Below are 17,947 nucleotides of genomic sequence, written 5' to 3' on the forward strand. Positions count from 1 at the left end.
CCTGAATCTTCCAACATTCAGCTTCTTTGAATGTCCACGAGTTCTAGTATTATGAGAGAGGGAGAAGAACTTTTCTCTATCCACTTTCTCCATGCCATGCATAATTTTATACACTTCTATCATGTCTCCTCTGACCCGCCTTTTCTCTAAACTAAAAAGCCCCAAATGCTGCAACCTTTCCTCATAAGGGAGTCGCTCCATCCCCTTGATCATTCTGGTTGCCCTCTTCTGAACCTTTTCCAACTCTATAATATCCTTTTTGAGATGAGGCGACCAGAACTGTACACAGTATTCCAAATGCGGCTGCACCATAGATTTATACAACGGCATTATGATATCGGCTGTTTTATTTTCAATACCTTTCCTAATTATTGCTAGCATGGAATTTGCCTTTTTCACAGCTGCCGCACACTGGGTCAACATTTTCATCGTGCTGTCCACTACAACCCCGAGGTCTCTCTCCTGGTCGGTCACCGCCAGTTCAGACCCCATGAGCGTATATGTGAAATTCAGATTTTTTGCTCCAATATGCATAATTTTACACTTGTTTATATTGAATTGCATTTGCCATTTTTCCGCCCATTCACTCAGTTTGGAGAGGTCTTTTTGGAGCTCTTCGCAATCCCTTTTTGTTTTAACAACCTTGAACAATTTAGTGTCGTCAGCAAACTTGGCCACTTCACTGCTCACTCCTAATTCTAGGTCATTAATGAACAAGTTGAAAAGTACAGGTCCCAATACCGATCCTTGAGGGACTCCACTTTCTACAGCCCTCCATTGGGAGAACTGTCCGTTTATTCCTACTCTCTGCTTTCTGCTTCTTAACCAATTCCTTATCCACAAGAGGACCTCTCCTCTTATTCCATGACTGCTAAGCTTCCTCAGAAGCCTTTGGTGAGGTACCTTGTCAAACGCTTTTTGAAAGTCTAAGTACACTATGTCCACTGGATCACCTCTATCTATATGCTTGTTGACACTCTCAAAGAATTCTAACAGGTTACTGAGACAGGACTTTCCCTTGCAGAAGCCATGCTGGCTCTGCTTCAGCAAGGCTTGTTCTTCTATGTGCTTGGTTAATCTAGCTTTAATAATACTTTCTACCAGTTTTCCAGGGACAGAAGTTAAGCTAACTGGCCTGTAATTTCCGGGATCCCCTCTGGATCCCTTTTTGAAGATTGGTGTTACATTTGCCACTTTTGTTTCCTCTTGTCACGGACATTCATCTGAAAACATCTGGCTGAAAACATTTAGAACACTAAAAGGCCAGGGGTCAATTTAGGGAAAAGGTCAAACCCTTATGCCCTCAGTTTATGGTATTAACCATTTTTACTTATCCTAAACTAGAAATGATTATAAGTATAAAACTAAACTCCTAAAAATAACCATAGATCATGATTAACAAATGTTACATTAAATTAGACATATATAACTTTGCACAAGCATAAACTTCTTAATTCCAAAGTTCCCAAGTTCTAAAAATACTAACAATGCTTCCTTTGGAAAGATTTACTTAATACATCAGCAGAATATCAGTAAAGACATTTCAGTTTATGAAAGACGGGAGCATGATAACCTCAAAGAGAAATTCACAACACATGAATGAATCTTGGGGAAGGGAGAAATGAGGATCACAATATGCAAATAAGTATTATTCCGCAAACAAAAATAAAATAGAGATATGTAAATTTAACTCTACGCAGAAGAACAATGTGCAACTCAGCTCTTACGAACAATAATTACAAAATGCAAAGCTGGTAATAAATTTATTATGCACCTCTACTTTCATTGACCCTCTTTCACCAGTCCAAACCACTTGAAACTTTTCTATGTTACTGCTATGTAGGCATTCACTCTAAATAGGAAGCTACCTATCCAAGCAGTGATTCAAAGGAACCAGTTAAATGTAGAGTCCCATGGATAGGATCCAGAACCACAGAGATGAAGGGAAAAGGTTGGAAAAAACGAAGTTGTGAAATATAAACCTCATCTGCAAAGAAGTGAAAATCAGGACAATAATGTACATAAACTCTAGAAAAACAAGATCCATTAATTTGTTTATAAGTGAAAGCTCCAGCCCCAAAAGACGGACTTGCAGGACAACGACCACACCCCCAAAACTGAAGAAGGGACCGATTCAAAGCAGGAAATCCCTTCTCTGAAATGGAAGGGGGGAAATGCTGGGCTGCAAAGGCCCCAGAACAACCAAAAATCTAGTAGAAATACCTGGACTTAAACCAAAAATAAATTAAAGGAAAAAAGTAGTAAGAACGTATCATGAGAAAGAAGAAAGAGTATTACAAGAACTAATATTTTAGAATTGGGGCCCGCCTTCCTGTCCCTGTGTCATTTTTTTTCAGTGTAAACCTGTGGGCAGGGACTGTCTGACTTTAATTGATTTAATGTAGGCTGCCCTGGAAGCCTTTCTGGCAGAACAGCAGGGTACAAATGCTATAAAGAAATAAACAATTAATAGTAGCGAGGTAAAACACTGCATGTATCCATATCTTTGATCCCCATAGAAACCCCGACTTTATTCCAAATTACCCTATTCTTTCACTGCATTTTTTCTAAATAAAGATTAACTTCTGTATTGGTAGACCCAGTGTGGTGTAGTGGTTGAGGTGTTGGACTACGACCTGGGAGACCAGGGTTCGAATCCCCACACAGCCATGAAGCTCACTGGGTCACCTTGGGCCAGTCACTGCCTCTCAGCATCAGAGGAAGGCAATGGTAAACCCCTCTGAATACCGCTTACCATGAAAATGCTATTCATAGGGTCACCATAAGTCAGAATCAACTTGAAGGCAGTCCATTTCCATTTTTTTTGTATTGGTAAATGACAGGTCATGGGACAAACACCTATGGAACCAGTTTTCCATAATTTTAGTGGCCAACATGAAAGCATTTATAAGGCTCGACGCCTGTATGAGTTCTATGATGCACAGTAAGGGCGCTACTCCGACTGAAGCTCTTTCCACACTCCAAGCATTTATAAGGTCTCTCCCCTGTATGAGTTCTTTGATGCACAGTAAGGGCGCTACTCCGTCTGAAGCTCTTTCCACAGTCCAAGCATTTATGAGGTTTGTCCCCTGTATGAGTTCTTTGATGCAAAGTAAGTTGGTAACGCTGACTGAAGCTCTTTCCACAGTCCAAGCATTTATGAGGTTTCTCCTCTGTATGAGTTCTTTGATGCACAGTAAGGGCGCTACTCCGACTGAAGCCCTTTCCACACTCACAGCATTTATAAGGTTTCTCCCCTGTATGAGTTCTTCGATGCACAGTAAGGGAGCTACTGTGATTAAAGCACTTCCCACAGTCCAAGCATTTGTAAGGTTTGTCCCCTGTATGAGTTCTTCGATGCGCAGTAAGATTGCCATTCTGACTGAAGCTCTTTCCACACTCCAAGCACTTATAAGGTTTGTATTCTGTATGAGTTCTTTGATGCAAAGTAAGGGCACTACTCCAACTGAAGCTCTTTCCACACTCGAAGCATTTATAAGGTTTGTCACCTGTGTGACTTCTTTGATGCAAAATACGGTGGTCACTACGACTAAAGCCTTTTCCACACTCCAAGCATTTAAAAGGTTTGTCCCCTGTATGAGTTCTTTGATGTGATGTAAGTTGGCCACTCTGACTGAAGCTCTTTCCACACTCCAAGCACTTGTAAGGTTTGTATTCTGTATGAGTTCTTTGATGCAAAGTAAGTGTGCTACTCGAAATGAAGCTCTTTCCACACTCAAAGCATTTATGAGGTGTGACCCCTGTATGAGTTCTTTGAGGCAAAGTAAAATGATAATGATGACTGAAGCTCTTTCCATACTTCAGGCATTTACATTGTTTGTCTTCGGTGTGCGCTCTCTTATGTATAGTAAGGTTTGAGCTTTTGCTGAAATGTTTCTCGTGGTCTGAGCATGTATATGACTTCTCCCCTGTGGGACTCTTCTGATGTCTTGTCAGTTTACACTCAGGAGACATCCTTGTTTCCTTAGAGTGAGTAGTTTCCCTTTGAATTTTATATTCACCACCCTGAGAAGCTCTGGATTCATCCCCTTGTTTCTGCATTTCTCTCCCCTCTTGTCTCTCTGGTCCATCTTGCCTCCCCAATTTCTGTTCCTCCTTCTGCTCCTCAGCTCTTTCCGGTAACACCTCTGTTGGCTTCCGCTCAGCCGTGATACCCCAGACATCTCCTGATGGAATTAAAAGGAAAGCTGTTAAAGAGCTATGGAGAAACGTTGTGTATATATCTATCTGTTTAAGATGTGGAATTTTGAAAAAATATTTCTGGGACTTCTTTTGGTGTTAAGAGTATAATTGTCAAAGTTCAAGGCCTTTTACTGTTACAGAACCGCTTAACGGTAGCTGATTGGTGACTTTGCTGATGAAGAGCTGAAGAAGGGAGCCAGTGGCTGTATAAGGCTGAGAAGCTGCCTTGTGTAATGCTCTTACACAGGAACGCAACACAAGTGGCAGCCAGAAGATCAATTAGAGGAGATTTGACAAGCCCCAGCAACTCCTTGCACTCTGAGTAAAAGAGGCCAAGATACAGACAAGCTCAGAGGTGGCGAAAAAGGGAGGAAGGACTCCCTCCTTTGAGCAGAAAAGGCCCAAAGAGTTGCTGAAGGAAATTAGAAGGTGAGACAAAAGGTGCATGTTTACTATAAATGGACAAAAAACAACCACCCAGGAATGGAAAGGGAGAAGAGAAGAAAGCTTATATTATGTGTATGTTTCCGTATGTATACGGATTGATTTGTCAATAAGCAATAATACTGTGACTACTATAAACAACCCAACAAACTAGGAAAAGGAAGGAAGGAGAGAAGAGAGGAACACTGTTACAGGAGGAAGAAGTGAATCTGAAAGGACCAGGGAGGAGGGATGAAGGTATATGGCTGCAATGGGGGCGGAGGATAAGGTACCAATGGAGTGTGTAAAGAGAATGGGAGATGAAATTACAGAAGATGAGTAAAAATACAGAAGATGGCTGCTGGGAGAGGAGAATCTATGACTAGATGGGCCTTTAGCCTGATCCTGCTCTTCTTATACTCTTATGTTCAGGGTAAGTCCATCAACCCCCTTCCAATGATCTAAAGGGGATCCTTACCCAGAGAGGTGATCATCTCATGAATCTCCACCATGACCGCCTCATAAAGAGCTCTCTGGCCTGGATCCAGCAGGACCCACTCCTCCTCAGTGAAATATATGGCCACCTCCTTGAAGGTCACCGGCCCCTGGAAGACGAAAACAAACACCTTCTTCATACTTACTCACAGGCGAGGTGTGGCAATCATGTATTCTCCACTCATAATCTGAAGGAAGATGTGGGAAGTAGGGGCTATTCAGAAAACGCCCGGTTGAGATGGCATTTACGTAAGGAGAAAGCACTTTAAGAACTCAAATGTGTTTGGAAGGACTGTGTGTGCTGCTGCAGCTGTTGCCATTTGCCCACAACCTTACCTTATTTTCTTCTTCTTTTCGTACATAAAGGGGAGGGGCTGCCTGAGGCAGTGCCTCAGCTTCACGCAAAGTGCACTGCCAAGTGCGCACTTAGCCTTGCACTTGGGGTCTGGGGGTCTGGAATCCATCGCTTGCCAGAAAAATCATTGGTGCAAGAGCTGGAGAGAGAAGCGAAACCAACCATGTGTTGTGATTGAAAGCCTGCCCTTCTTCAGGGTGAATATTTGAGACTTGAATGGTTTTTGTTCCTCAGTTGAGAGATGAGGGAAGTGTCATTGCCTACTATGTTGGAAAAAGTGGTTTTTATATCCCCAGGGTGAGAGCCTGGAGGGCACAGTTTCTGCCCCCTTGAGTGAAACACAAGGAGGAGTGTTTGGTATGAATGTTGTACTTAGTTTGTGTGTGTGCATTATTTGGCTGTATGCAGATTTGAGTGGTTTTCAGGGTGTAGATTTGTGAGTGCGCTGTTTTTAGGAGGTGAGGTTGAATTATGTGAGTGCTTGTAGAGTGTGATTTAAGTTTGAGTGTGTTCATTTAGAATGCAGATGTTTAAATACGAATGTGCTGATGTTGTAAGGGTCTGTTTGAGTAAACTAAACGATCTGTTTAGTTCTGTTTCCTGACTCCTAACTGAGCAGAGCAGAAGGAGCTGTCTCAGCTGATCCACAGGAGACGAGATATAAGCAAGCCAGCTTTCAGAGAGCGAGCGAACAGAGCAAGCAAACAGGGAGAGCAAACAGGAGTTTGACAAAGGAGTTCGACGGGAGGTCAAGGGGGAGGTCCTTAAAAAAATTACTAATTCTTCTTGTACAGCGCACCGCATACCAGTAGGACTCTCAAGTTTACCCTGAAGTAGGACAGGCAACTCCAAAACAAGTAATTAGAAAGAAACAAAAGGTAGAAGAGAGTATGAACGGGAAGGATACTCCAGTGGTTGTGACCTGCAAGGTGTGTGCCATGTTTGTTTTCTTGCCTGAGAACAACATGGCGTACACGTGCAACAAGTGCAAGCTCGTGACACTATTGGAAGAAAAGGTGAGAGGCCTGGAATGGCGGGTGGCCACATTGAGGACTATAAGAGAAGATGAAGAGTTCTTAGACAAAATGCTGGAACAGCAGCAAAGAGAAGTGGAGGTGGAAGAACAACAGCATGTGGTAGCAGAAGAGGAGACTGCTTCGGAGAGGAACGATGAAGTGGAGGAAACTCGGTGGTAGAGGGTGACAGGAGCAGAAGAGCTAGAAGACACCCTTCCCCAGTGGAACTATGGAACCGCTTTCAACCACTCGGGGATGAGACTGGAGGACAGTCTGTGGTGGAAGAACTGCAGGAGACCCCGTGCGACAACGAGCAAGAGGCTGAAGCTCAATCAAACTGGGGTAATGAAACCACACCCCACAAGAAGAAGAGAAGAGTACTAACAGTGGGAGACTCCCTACTGCGTGGGATTGAAACCCAAATGCTGAGAAGATCCGTGGACTCGCCAGGTATGCTGTCTACCAGGAGGACGGATTAGAGATGTGACGGAAGGGTTGCCATCACTCATCAAGCCCACCGACAGGTATCCCTTTCTCCTCATCCATGTGGGAACAAATGATACTGCCAAACGGAGCTATGAAGAAATCACATCAGACTTTGAAGCTCTCGGAAGGAAACTCAAGGACTTTGGGGCCCAGATAGCTTTTTCATACATCCTTCGAGTACTTAGAAGAGGAGTAGAAAGGGAAAGAAAAATACTCTGTGTGAATGAATGGCTACGAAGGTGGTGCCGACGTGAGAGATTTGGATTCTGGGACCACGGGCTATGCTTTCTGGAAGATGGACTGCTGCCAAGTGATGGGTTGCATCTCACAAGGACTGGGAAGAATGTGTTTGGCCACAGCATGGAGAAGTTCATCAGGAGGGCTTTAAACTGAATCCAAAGTGAGAGGGAGACGTAAACTTGGTGGTAATGACTTATGAAGGCTTGTGCACAGTAACGGGAACAGAGAGACTGGCTCTAATAGGGCCCAGTAACAGTCCTCAGAAAAATGTAGTAAGGAAGCCAAGCCATAAATCACATGGTCTTCAATGTCTGTATACTAATGCGCAGAGCATGGGAAACAAGCAGGATGAATTTGAACTCTTAATACAGGAGGGTAATTACGACTTGATAGGTATAACTGAAACTTGGTGGGATGACTCCAATGACTGGAATACAGCAATTGAAGGATTTAACTTGTTCAAAAAGAACAGAAGGAATAAAAAGGGAGGTGGAGTCGCGCTATATGTTATATCCCTATATAAAAATATGGGAAGATGAGCTTGGTAGCTCCACCGAGAGTATCTGGATTAAAATTAATGGGGCAAGTAGTAAAAGGAATGTGGTGCTTGGAGTTTACTACCGACCACCCAATCAAGAAGAAGATGAGAATGTAACTTTTGAAAAGCAGATTGCCAATGTTTTGAGGAGACATGATGTAGTAGTAATGAGGGACTTCAATTATTCCGATATCTGTTGGGAGACAAATTCTGCCAAACACGGCCCCTCCAAGAAATTTCTGACTTGTGTTGGAGATAACTTTCTCCTACAGTAAGTGGAGGAAGCAACCAGAAGATCAGCTATCCTGGACTTGATTCTAACCAACAGAGATGATTTGGTGGATGAAGTGGCAGTTACGGAACTCTGGGGGAACGTGATTACACCATACTTGAATTCTTGATTTTAAGAGAAGCCAAAGCTGAGAGTAGCCATACGCGCACTCTGGACTTCAGGAAAGCTGATTTTAATAAACTCAGAACAATTGTAAGTAAGGTTCCAGGGCAAGCAACCCTAATGAGAAAAGGAGTCCAAGATGGGTGGGAGTTTCTAAAAAAGGAAATTCTAAAAGCACAATGGCAAGCAATTCCAACAAGGAAAAAAGGGGGGAAACAGCAGAAGAAGCCAATGTGGCTTCACAAAAAGCTTAGAGATGACCTGAAAACTAAAAAGGACACATACAGGAAGTGGAAAGAAGGCCAGACCACAAAAGAAGAGTACAGGCAGGAATCACAAAATTGCAGGGATGGCGTCAGGAAGGCTAAAGCTGAGAATGAGCAGAGGTTAGTGAGAGATGCTAAAAGCAACAAAAAAAGCTTTCTTCAGGCACGTGCATAGTAAAAGACAGAGAAAAGAAATGGTGGCACAGCTACTCAGTGAGGATGGCAAAATGATAACAGATGACAAAGAAAAGGCAGAAGTGCTCAATTCCTACGTTGGCTCAGCCTTTTCCCATAAAAGGGTCTATGACCCTCCCGGGAAACATGAAGTAGAAGGGGCAGGATTGGAGCTTCAGATTGATAGACAAATGGTCAAGGAATACCTAATCACTTTGAATGTGTTCAAATTGGCAGGAGCCGATAAACTGCATCCTAGAGTATTGAAAGAACTGGCTGAAGAACTCTCAGAATCACTGTCTATTATCTTTGCAAAATCATGGAGGACTGGTGAAGTGCCGGATGACTGGAGGAGAGCTAATGTTGTCGCTATCTTCAAAAAGGGCAAAAAGGAGGAACCAGGGAACTACAGACCAGTCAGCCTAGCATCAATCCCTGGAAAAATTCTGGAGCAGTCATTCTGTAAGTACTTTGAAAACAATGCAGTGATTACTAAGAGCCAACATGGATTTATGAAGAACAAATCCTGCCAAACTAATCTGATCTCGTTTTTTGATTGGGTAACCTCCCTGGTAGACTGTTGGGATGCTGTGGACGTAATATATCTCGACTTCAGCAAAGCTTCTGACAAAGTGCTCCATGATATTCTGATTAGCAAGCTAGCTAAATGTGGGCTGGATGGAACAACTATCAGATGGATCCACAGCTGGCTCCAGAATCGTACTCAAAGAGTGCTTATCAATGGTCCCTTCTCAAACTGGGCAGAAGTAACAAGTGGGGTACCACAGGGCTCAGTCCTGGGCCCAGTGCTCTTCAACATTTTTATTAACGACTTGGATGAGGAGGTACAGAGCATGCTTATCAAATTTGCAGATGATACAAAATTGGACGGCACAGCTAATACCGTGGAAGACAGAAACAAAATTCGAAGGGATCTTGATAGGCTGGAGCACTGGGCGGAAAACAACAGAATGAAATTCAACAGGGATAAATACAAAGTTGTACACTTAGGAAAAAGAAACAAAATGCATAGTTATAAGATAGGGGATACTTGGCTCAGCAATACAACATGTGAGAAGGATCTTGGAATTGTTGTTGATCACAAGCTGAATATAAGCCTACAGTGCGATATGTCTGCAAAAAAGGCAAATGCTATATTAGGCTGCATTAACAGAAGTATAGTTTCCAAATTGCGTGAAGTATTAGTTCCCCTCTATTCAGCACTGGTTAGGCCTCAGCTTGAGTACTGCGTCCAGTTCTGGTCTCGGCACTTCAAGAAGGATGCAGACATACTGGAACAAGTTCAGAGGAGGGCAACAAGGATGATCAGGGGACTAGAAACCAAGCCCTATGAGGAGAGACTGAAAGAACTGGGCATGGAGAAGAGAAGACTGAGGGGAGATATGAAAGGTTGTTACACACAGGAGGGCCAGGATCTCTTCTTGATCGTCCCACAGTGCAGGACACGGATTAATGGTCTCAAGTTGCAGGAAGCCAGATTTCGACTAAACATCAGGAAAAACTTCCTAACTGTTAGAGCCATACAACAATGGAACCAATTACCTAGAGAGGTAGTGGGCTCTCCAACACTGGAGGCATTCAAGAGGCAGCTTGACAGCCATCTGTCAGTAATGCTTTGATTTGGATTCATGCATTGAACAGGGGGTTGGACTTGATGACCTTATAGGCCCCTTCCAACTCTACTATGATTCTATGATCTCTTTTTCAACGGTAGTTAGACAAAATTCTGTTATAAAGTAGGCCAGCTGTTTTAATTGTTTGTTTTTTATTATACTGTGATTAAGAAATGAGTTGATTTGTCCAATCTATTATGTTTAAAAATAAGCTTGTTTTAACTTGGAGTTTTTTCCCTTGAATCTTGGGGAATATTCTGTTTGGTCTATTATGTAGGTTACAGATTTTCTTTCTTGTATTTCTTGTGCTTAATTATATATGCAATGTTTATATTATGTTACAAAAGAGGATGTTTTGTTCAGTTAATTGTATTTTATTGATTTGTTGTTTGTATTTGCTGTTTTAGAAGTTTTGACTTGTTGTATACCACTTAGGGTTTTATTTAAATATAAGTGGTATATAAATGGTCTAAATAAATAAATAAATAAATGTGAACCTGCTGATCTTCTTATATGCATTTTGTCATTGAGATTGCCTTCCCATATCTGGTAAGTGGCCAATAGAAAATGATTTTTTTTAAAAAAAGAGGATCCAAACTGCATGCAGGAAATTAAGAGGATGGTTAGCTTAATGTCTCTTTTGAGAAAACTAGTGGATAATATTATGAAAGACAGAATTTGCACTTCTCTCAGCTTGGATATTACAGAGACGAATACAATAACGTATGGTGTGGAGAAACTGGACAGAGACACATTTTCTCCCTCTCTGATGCTATAGTCGAGGCCGTCCGATAAAGCTACATGTTGGCAGCTTCTGGACACACAAAGGGAAGCACTTCTTCACACAACGCAAACTTAAACTCTGGAATTTGCTACCACAACATGCCGTAATGGCCACACGCTTGGACGGCTTTAAAAGAGGATTAGACAAAGTATGGAGGACAAGACCGTGAACTGCTACTAGCCATGAGGGCCATGTAGTACCTCCACTGTCGGAGGCAGTATACCACTGACTACCCGTTACTGGGAATCACTGGGAGAGTGCTGTTGTGCTTAGGTTCTTCCCAGAAGCCTCTGGTTGGCCACTGTGTCTGGGCTGGACTAGATGGGTCCAGGGTTCAGTTCAAAGGTTTATGGGGGGAAAACAGTGGAATTGACATCCTCCCACAGAAGGAGCCCCAGAAGCACAAGGAGAAGAGACAGGGCCCCCTGCAACTAGTCCCCCCGGAACAAGGACGGACCCACTCCGGCTGTCCCCAACTTCTCTCCCCGATGATCTTTCCCCTACCTGAGCTGGCTGCATGATGGATGATTCCTCTCCAGGGTAAAGGGGGGAGGATCCTGAGTGTCGCTCCGATGCCATTTCACAGCCTGCGAAGAAGATGTCACCCAATTATTACCTAATTAGTACACAGCCCTATTTAGCCAATCTCCTCATGTCAAGTTTGAATATGAGGTTCTTAAATTGCCCCAGCAGGCAAAAGGGTGGTGACCCAACAGGGCCTGAGAGGCTAAAATATTTTTGGAGAGTTTATTTTGAATCCATTAGGAGAACATCAGTGAATGCATTTCAGCTTAAGAGAGATACAAGCATAATCATATCAGAGAAAAATTGCACATGAATGAATCTTGGCAAAAGGAGAAATGAGGAAAAGTATACGTATACAATTATATAGAAAAACAAAATAGAATATGGATATGGAATATTCAAACTCTATTAGGAATCTGCATGATTAAAATTAAGGACAACTTAACTGCTGCTGAATCCTACACTGACCCACCTAAACCCCACCAATCTTCTAGTTCATGCTGACTACATTCTGTCAGGTGACCCAACTACATGGTCATTTAATGGACAAGAAGAACATCCCTCCTGCATCCCCCTTTCCCTTCTGGAATCGGCTGACCTCCTTTCTTTACTTTGTCCCTCTGTAGCACCATCAATCCAGCTTAATGGAGTGATGCTGGAGAATATTGATCACTTCTTTTATCTTGGCAGCCACGTCTCTGTAAAAGCTGACATCGATGCTGGAATTCAACATCGTCTGAGTTCTGCGAGTGCCGCATTCTCCTGAATGAAGCGTAGAGTGTTTGAGAATCGGGATATTTGCAGGGAGACCAAAATGCTTATCTACAAAGCCATTGTACTACCGACTTTACTGTACGCCTATGAAACAGAGGCCATCTATAAACACCACTCCCAACTTCTTGAAAGATTCCACCAACGCTGCCTCCTGAAAATTCTGCAAATTACTTGGAAAGATAGACGGACTAATGTTAGCATTTTGGAAGAAACAAAGACCACCAGCGTTGAAACAATGATCCTCCAACATCAACTTCACTGGACCGTCCATGTTGTTCGAATGCCTGATCACCGTCTTCCAAAGCAGCTACTCTACTCCCAACTTAAGGATGGAAAATGGAATATCAGTGGACAGCAAAAGAAGTTTAAAGATGTTCTTAAAGCGAATCTAAAAAAATGTAACATGAGCATTGAGAACTGGGAAGCCTTGGCCCATGAGCGTCCCAAATGAAGGGTGGCTATTATCAAAGGTGCTATGGACTTTGAAGAAGCACAAATACAGAGTGAAAGCGACAAGTGAGCCAAGTGGAAGGCGCATCAAACAAATCCTCATTGCAACCGTCTTCCTATGTCCTCACTGTGGGAGGCTGTGTGGATCTAGGATTGGCCTCCACAGTCACTTACGGACTCACCGTTAAGACTTTATTTTGGAAGACAATCTTACTTGGTCACGAGTGATCGCCAGTGTGTGTGTATGAATTCTGCGCTTGCATTGAGCGCACAAAGCCGCTTCCACCACCTTTTTTTCAATCGCAGGAGGAAATGTTGGCTTCGATGAGTGCTCGCTAGCTGAGAGTGTGTGTGTGTGTTAATTCCGTGCTTGCACTGAGTACACAAAGCCATCGCAGGGGGAAATGTTGGCTTGGATGTGTGTGAGCCAGGATGCTTCCTGGCTGAGAGAGAATGTCTCTGTGTGTGTTAATTCTGTGCTTGCATTGAGCGCATGAAGCCACCTCCACCGCCTTTTTTTGCATCGCAGGGGGAAATGTTGGCCTGGGCATGTGTGAGCCACGATGGTTGCTCGCTGAGAGAGTGCAGAGGGTTGCATTTGCTTTGGCGTGTGAAGCTATGCGTGGTGGCCTCTGTCTCCCTCCCCTCCTCCCTTGGGCAGGCAAGCCCTGCAAGTGCCTTAGTTGCTGGCAGGGGAAATTTGTTCCATATAGTTCCTTCCTTCCAAAGGTCCAAAGAAAACCGATTTTAAACCATCCATGCCCCCCCACTATAGGCAATTTTGTAATAGTGCATACAGGCTCCTGCAGAATTAATTAATTATCATTATTGTAAAAATAATGTTTATTAAGGGAAAGTAAATTACAAAGTAGTACTAACATAATAATAAAAAGAAAAAGGAAAGAGAAAAAATGTTTTACATACATCATTCAGTTTTATTACTAATTATATATATATATAGATATAAAGGATAAATGGCATTTTGTCAAAAGTATTTTTGCCTACATTTTATACCTCCTCCTTGGTGTTCTATACTTGGCATGGAATGCTTCTAATTAATAGAATTAATTTGAAATGCTGCATATTTCTTATCATAATAATCATCTTCAAGTCCTACCTCAATTCATTGTACACGGCTCTCCCCCTCTTCATTTTATTCTCACAACAACCCTGTGAGGTAGTAGGTTAGGCTGAGCAACTGGCTCAGGCAGGGTTATTCAGTGAGCAAAAATTATGCAAAGAGGATCTCTTTTAATTGTGCTATCAGCCTGTTTACTGAGAGCAATTGAAGACACAGTAAAGGCAAGGAGACGTGGCCATCCTGAACCAATGCCCTCCTCCCAAAATGCTGAAGCAGCATCAGACAACCCTTGAGAGGCGGGGATCCGGTAGGGAGGCTATCACCCAGCGCAATCTCGACAGGAAAATCATTGATTTCATTGTAGAGGAGACATTACCACTTCAGACTGTGGACAAACCATCATACATTAGTCTGGTTCACATTGGACTCCCAAAAGATCTCATATGTGCCAAGACTCAGAGAGACAGAATTGAGAAGAGAGCATGCCACATGAAAGAAACTCTTGCAAACCTTATGGGTGCTGTGCCATATATGGCAACCACTGCAGATTGTTGGACAATGGCAAGAAGAGTTACTTTGGGGTAACAGCCCACTGGATCAAGTTAGCTTAGGCTAAACGCCTCTTTCTTTACCTGCTAGACTTCTGTGGGCAAGTTTTTCGGCTGACTTGTGTGGAGAAACATTCCACTCTCCTACAACCCCCCTGCAGTCTGAGGTGATCCAGTCCAGAAACAGATTCCTCGCCTAATCTACTCCTTGTGTGAATGACGTTACTGTGCTGGTTACCAATAGTGCACTTCTTAGGTGTGTAATTGCCCTGCACGAAAATCAGGATGAATGCTCCTTGTCCTATCACCAGGCCATAAACAAATCAGAAAAACACTCAATGAAGATCTGACAGAATCTAACTCTACCTCTTTGTAAGCGTGCTTTAAGATGGCAGCCTAAAAGCAGAATTCTTATGAGTGTTTCTCAACCTCACTTCATCAGAGCTGATAGAAATGGATCCCGGCTGGGATTACAATGCTGAATCGGGTTACTAGTTCTCAATTCCTCATTTCCCTGAAAGTTCAAAACACTAAAAGGAAAGTTCACAGTTCCCTGAACTCCAAAGTAAAGTTTATATGTCCCTCAATCCCCAAATATGTGCTGGAATACCCCATATCAAATATCTCCATGATCAGGGGACTCCCCCTCCCTTCAAGCACATCAATAAAGTTATTCAGTCAACATTATCAGGCTTGCAAAATGCACAAGAACATCATAAAACCGTAAAAAATAAGTAATAAATAAAATCTCTGCCTGGCCCAGAGATTCCTGCAGGTGCATGGCATGGACAAGGGCATCTACACACAATGAAAAATAGCTAAAGACTGCAGAAAAAAGTAGTTACTGGGGGTGCCCACCACAAAATGTGCTTTAGGTACTTGTTCTTAATGTTTGCTTTTGAAACAATGGTATACCATTTTAACTGTTATGGCTTCCCTCTGAAGAATCCTGGGAAATGTAGCTTGTTAAAGGTATGGAAGAGAGATTGACTGTTAAACCATTCTAGGAACTGTAGCTCTGTGAGGGGAATTGGGGTCTCCTCTCAGCACCCTTAACAAACTACAGTTCCCAGGATTCTTTGGGAAAAACCATTATTGTTTACAGTGGTATGATAGTGCTTTACATTTATAGTGCAGATTAATAGTTCCTCAGTCTCCGGAGCAGTCAAGGAGAAAACTGTGCACCTGCCATTTTAAATTATCCAAAACATAATGCTCCACCCCACGAAACTATAGCATTTATTGATTTCATAGAGTAGGGACATTGCATTTTGGACAGGTTGGGAAAGAAGCAGCCACCACGGATGTTTGCTGAGCTCAGGAACATAAGAAGCTCTTCCTCAGGAATTCTACGGAATTCAGATTGTAAGACGCAAATATGTAACATATAGGATAAAAAAGAAGAAATTAAAAAATACAGTTAAAAACCATACAACATCTAACACAGCACATTACAACAGCTGCAACAGGCAGAAAAATCATTAGGTGCTCCACCAGGGCCATTGGCAATTTTCACATGGTCCATGGGTAAAAAAAGTTTGGGAACCACTGATGAGATGGGAGGGGCAGAGAGGCAGAGAGGCGAACATGTGACATGGGGGATTTATGATTTCTGAGTAAACATGTGCAGGATTGCATGTGGGACGGAGGAGTGGGAAGAGGAGGAGAGAATCCACAACCCCAGCTGAGCTCTTTCCTACCTTGAATCACAGGAAGCTCCATTGCACCATCTAGTTCAGTAATGTCTACACTGACGGGCAGAGCCTCTCCAAGATTTCAGACTGTCCCAGTTTGACCTGGAGATGTCAGGGATCGACCCTGGGACCTTCTGCATGAAAGGGAGGTGCTCTTCCACGGTGCTCTTCCACCGAGCTCTCTTCTTTTCCCCAAGCTCCCATTCAAAATAGCCACACACACCCGTCCACTACTTTAGGATATCTGGGGGGCCTGGTGGAAGGTGCTGAGTGGCCTTGCTGTCAAAGAAGTGGCAGAGAATGGTTGGGCTTTAGCCTTGCTGGGGGCAGGTGCTAGAGGGAAGGGATGTGATTGGCACTGGGCTCACAGCCCCCATAGTTTGGTGCCCGCCCTGGACCAATCCCCCTCATAACGTCAGAGGAGCCGGGCTGCTGGGTGTGGCCACCAAGGGCCTGCCCAGATGCTCCATTTAGAGGCCAAGGCGGGGCTCCAGTCCGCAAAGGGGACCTGAGGGCCAGAGCCGCCCCCACCCCGCCTGAGATTCCCAGCAACTGCCCTCCAGAGGCAGAGACTGCTTCGGACGGTTTAGGGAGGCACAGAGCCATCGTGGCTAGCAGCCACTGACAGCCCGATCCTCCAGGAATGCGGGTAACCCTCTTTGAAAGCCATCCAAACTGACAGGCATCCCAAAGTGCAGCGCCTGCTCCCACCCACCCAGCCACACACACACACACACACACACACCCTCCATGCAAGGCGGCTTACTCTGCACCAGGACCGCCCTCTCCCTCTCCCTCTCCGGCTCTGCCATCTGGCGGGTGCAGGAAAGCCGCGCAATGGAGGCAACGGAGTTTGGGCTCTGCCTTGCCCGAGACTGGAGTGGATTGCACGGAGAAGCCCGGAGGCTCTTCGAAAGGGGCCGCCGGGGGGTTATGCCCTCCCCCCTCTACGCACCTTTCCTCCTTGGCTCCTTCCAGCTCCTTCGGGAGGAAACTGACGAGGCCGGACCAGGGAGGTGCGATGACCATAGAGTCAGAAAAAAGGGGGAAACATGCAGCACGCACATCCGGCCCTCATGCGAAGGCGGTCGTGCGCAGGGAGGAGCACTGTGCTATACCTCTTTGGTCCCTATTTGCTACTGGCGCCCTTCATAAGAACATAAGAAGAGCCTGCTGGATCAGGCCAGTGGCCCATCTAGTCCAGCATCCTGTTCTCACAGTGGCCAACCAGGTCCCTGGGGGAAGCCCGCAAGCAGGACCCGAGTGCAAGAACACTCTCCCCTCCTGAGGCTTCCGGCAACCGGTTTTCAGAAGCATGCTGCCTCTGACTAGGGTGGCAGAGCACAGCCATCATGGCTAGTAGCCATTGATAGCCCTGTCCTCCATGAATTTGTCTAATCTTCTTTTAAAGCCATCCAAGCTGGTGGCCATTACTGCATCTTGTGGGAGCAAATTCCATAGTTTAACTATGCGCTGAGTAAAGAACTACTTCCTTTTGTCTGTCCTGAATCTTCCAACATTCAGCTTCTTTGAATGTCCACGAGTTCTAGTATTATGAGAGAGGGAGAAGAACTTTTCTCTATCCACTTTCTCAATGCCATGCATAATTTTATACACTTCTGTCATGTCTCCTCTGACCCGCCTTTTCTCTAAACTAAAAAGCCCCAAATGCTGCAACCTTTCCTCGTAAGGGAGTCGCTCCATCCCCTTGATCATTCTGGTTGCCCTCTTCTGAACCTTTTCCAACTCTATAATATCCTTTTTGAGATGAGGCGACCAGAACTGTACACAGTATTCCAAATGCGGCCGCACCATAGATTTATACAACGGCATTATGATATCGGCTGTTTTATTTTCAATACCTTTC

General features: G+C 44.0%; 1 protein-coding gene across 5 annotated transcripts; it reads right to left on the minus strand.

Annotated features, from left to right (window-relative positions):
- Nucleotides 1-904: 904 nt before the first annotated feature.
- On the minus strand, nt 905-17,092 carry LOC133381390 (zinc finger protein 726-like). 5 transcript variants are annotated; one of them, XM_061620472.1, is made up of 6 exons: nt 17,036-17,091; nt 16,087-16,214; nt 12,132-12,295; nt 11,513-11,595; nt 5,105-5,231; nt 905-4,187 (listed from the first exon to the last, which is right to left on the minus strand). In XM_061620472.1, exons 3-6 carry the CDS (start codon nt 12,163-12,165, stop codon nt 2,884-2,886), a joined length of 1,548 nt encoding a protein of 515 aa, XP_061476456.1. In that variant the 5' UTR covers nt 12,166-12,295; nt 16,087-16,214; nt 17,036-17,091; the 3' UTR covers nt 905-2,883. The 5 variants fall into 5 exon arrangements, with proteins under 5 accessions (XP_061476456.1, XP_061476453.1, XP_061476455.1 ...); XM_061620469.1 differs by having other exon boundaries at nt 16,087-16,359; nt 17,036-17,057; XM_061620471.1 differs by lacking the exon at nt 16,087-16,214 and having other exon boundaries at nt 17,036-17,092.
- Between the last annotated feature and the right edge of the window lie 855 nt (nt 17,093-17,947).

Source organism: Rhineura floridana, chromosome 3, assembly GCF_030035675.1.
Source record: "Rhineura floridana isolate rRhiFlo1 chromosome 3, rRhiFlo1.hap2, whole genome shotgun sequence".
Taxonomy (NCBI): Eukaryota; Metazoa; Chordata; class Lepidosauria; order Squamata; family Rhineuridae; genus Rhineura; species Rhineura floridana.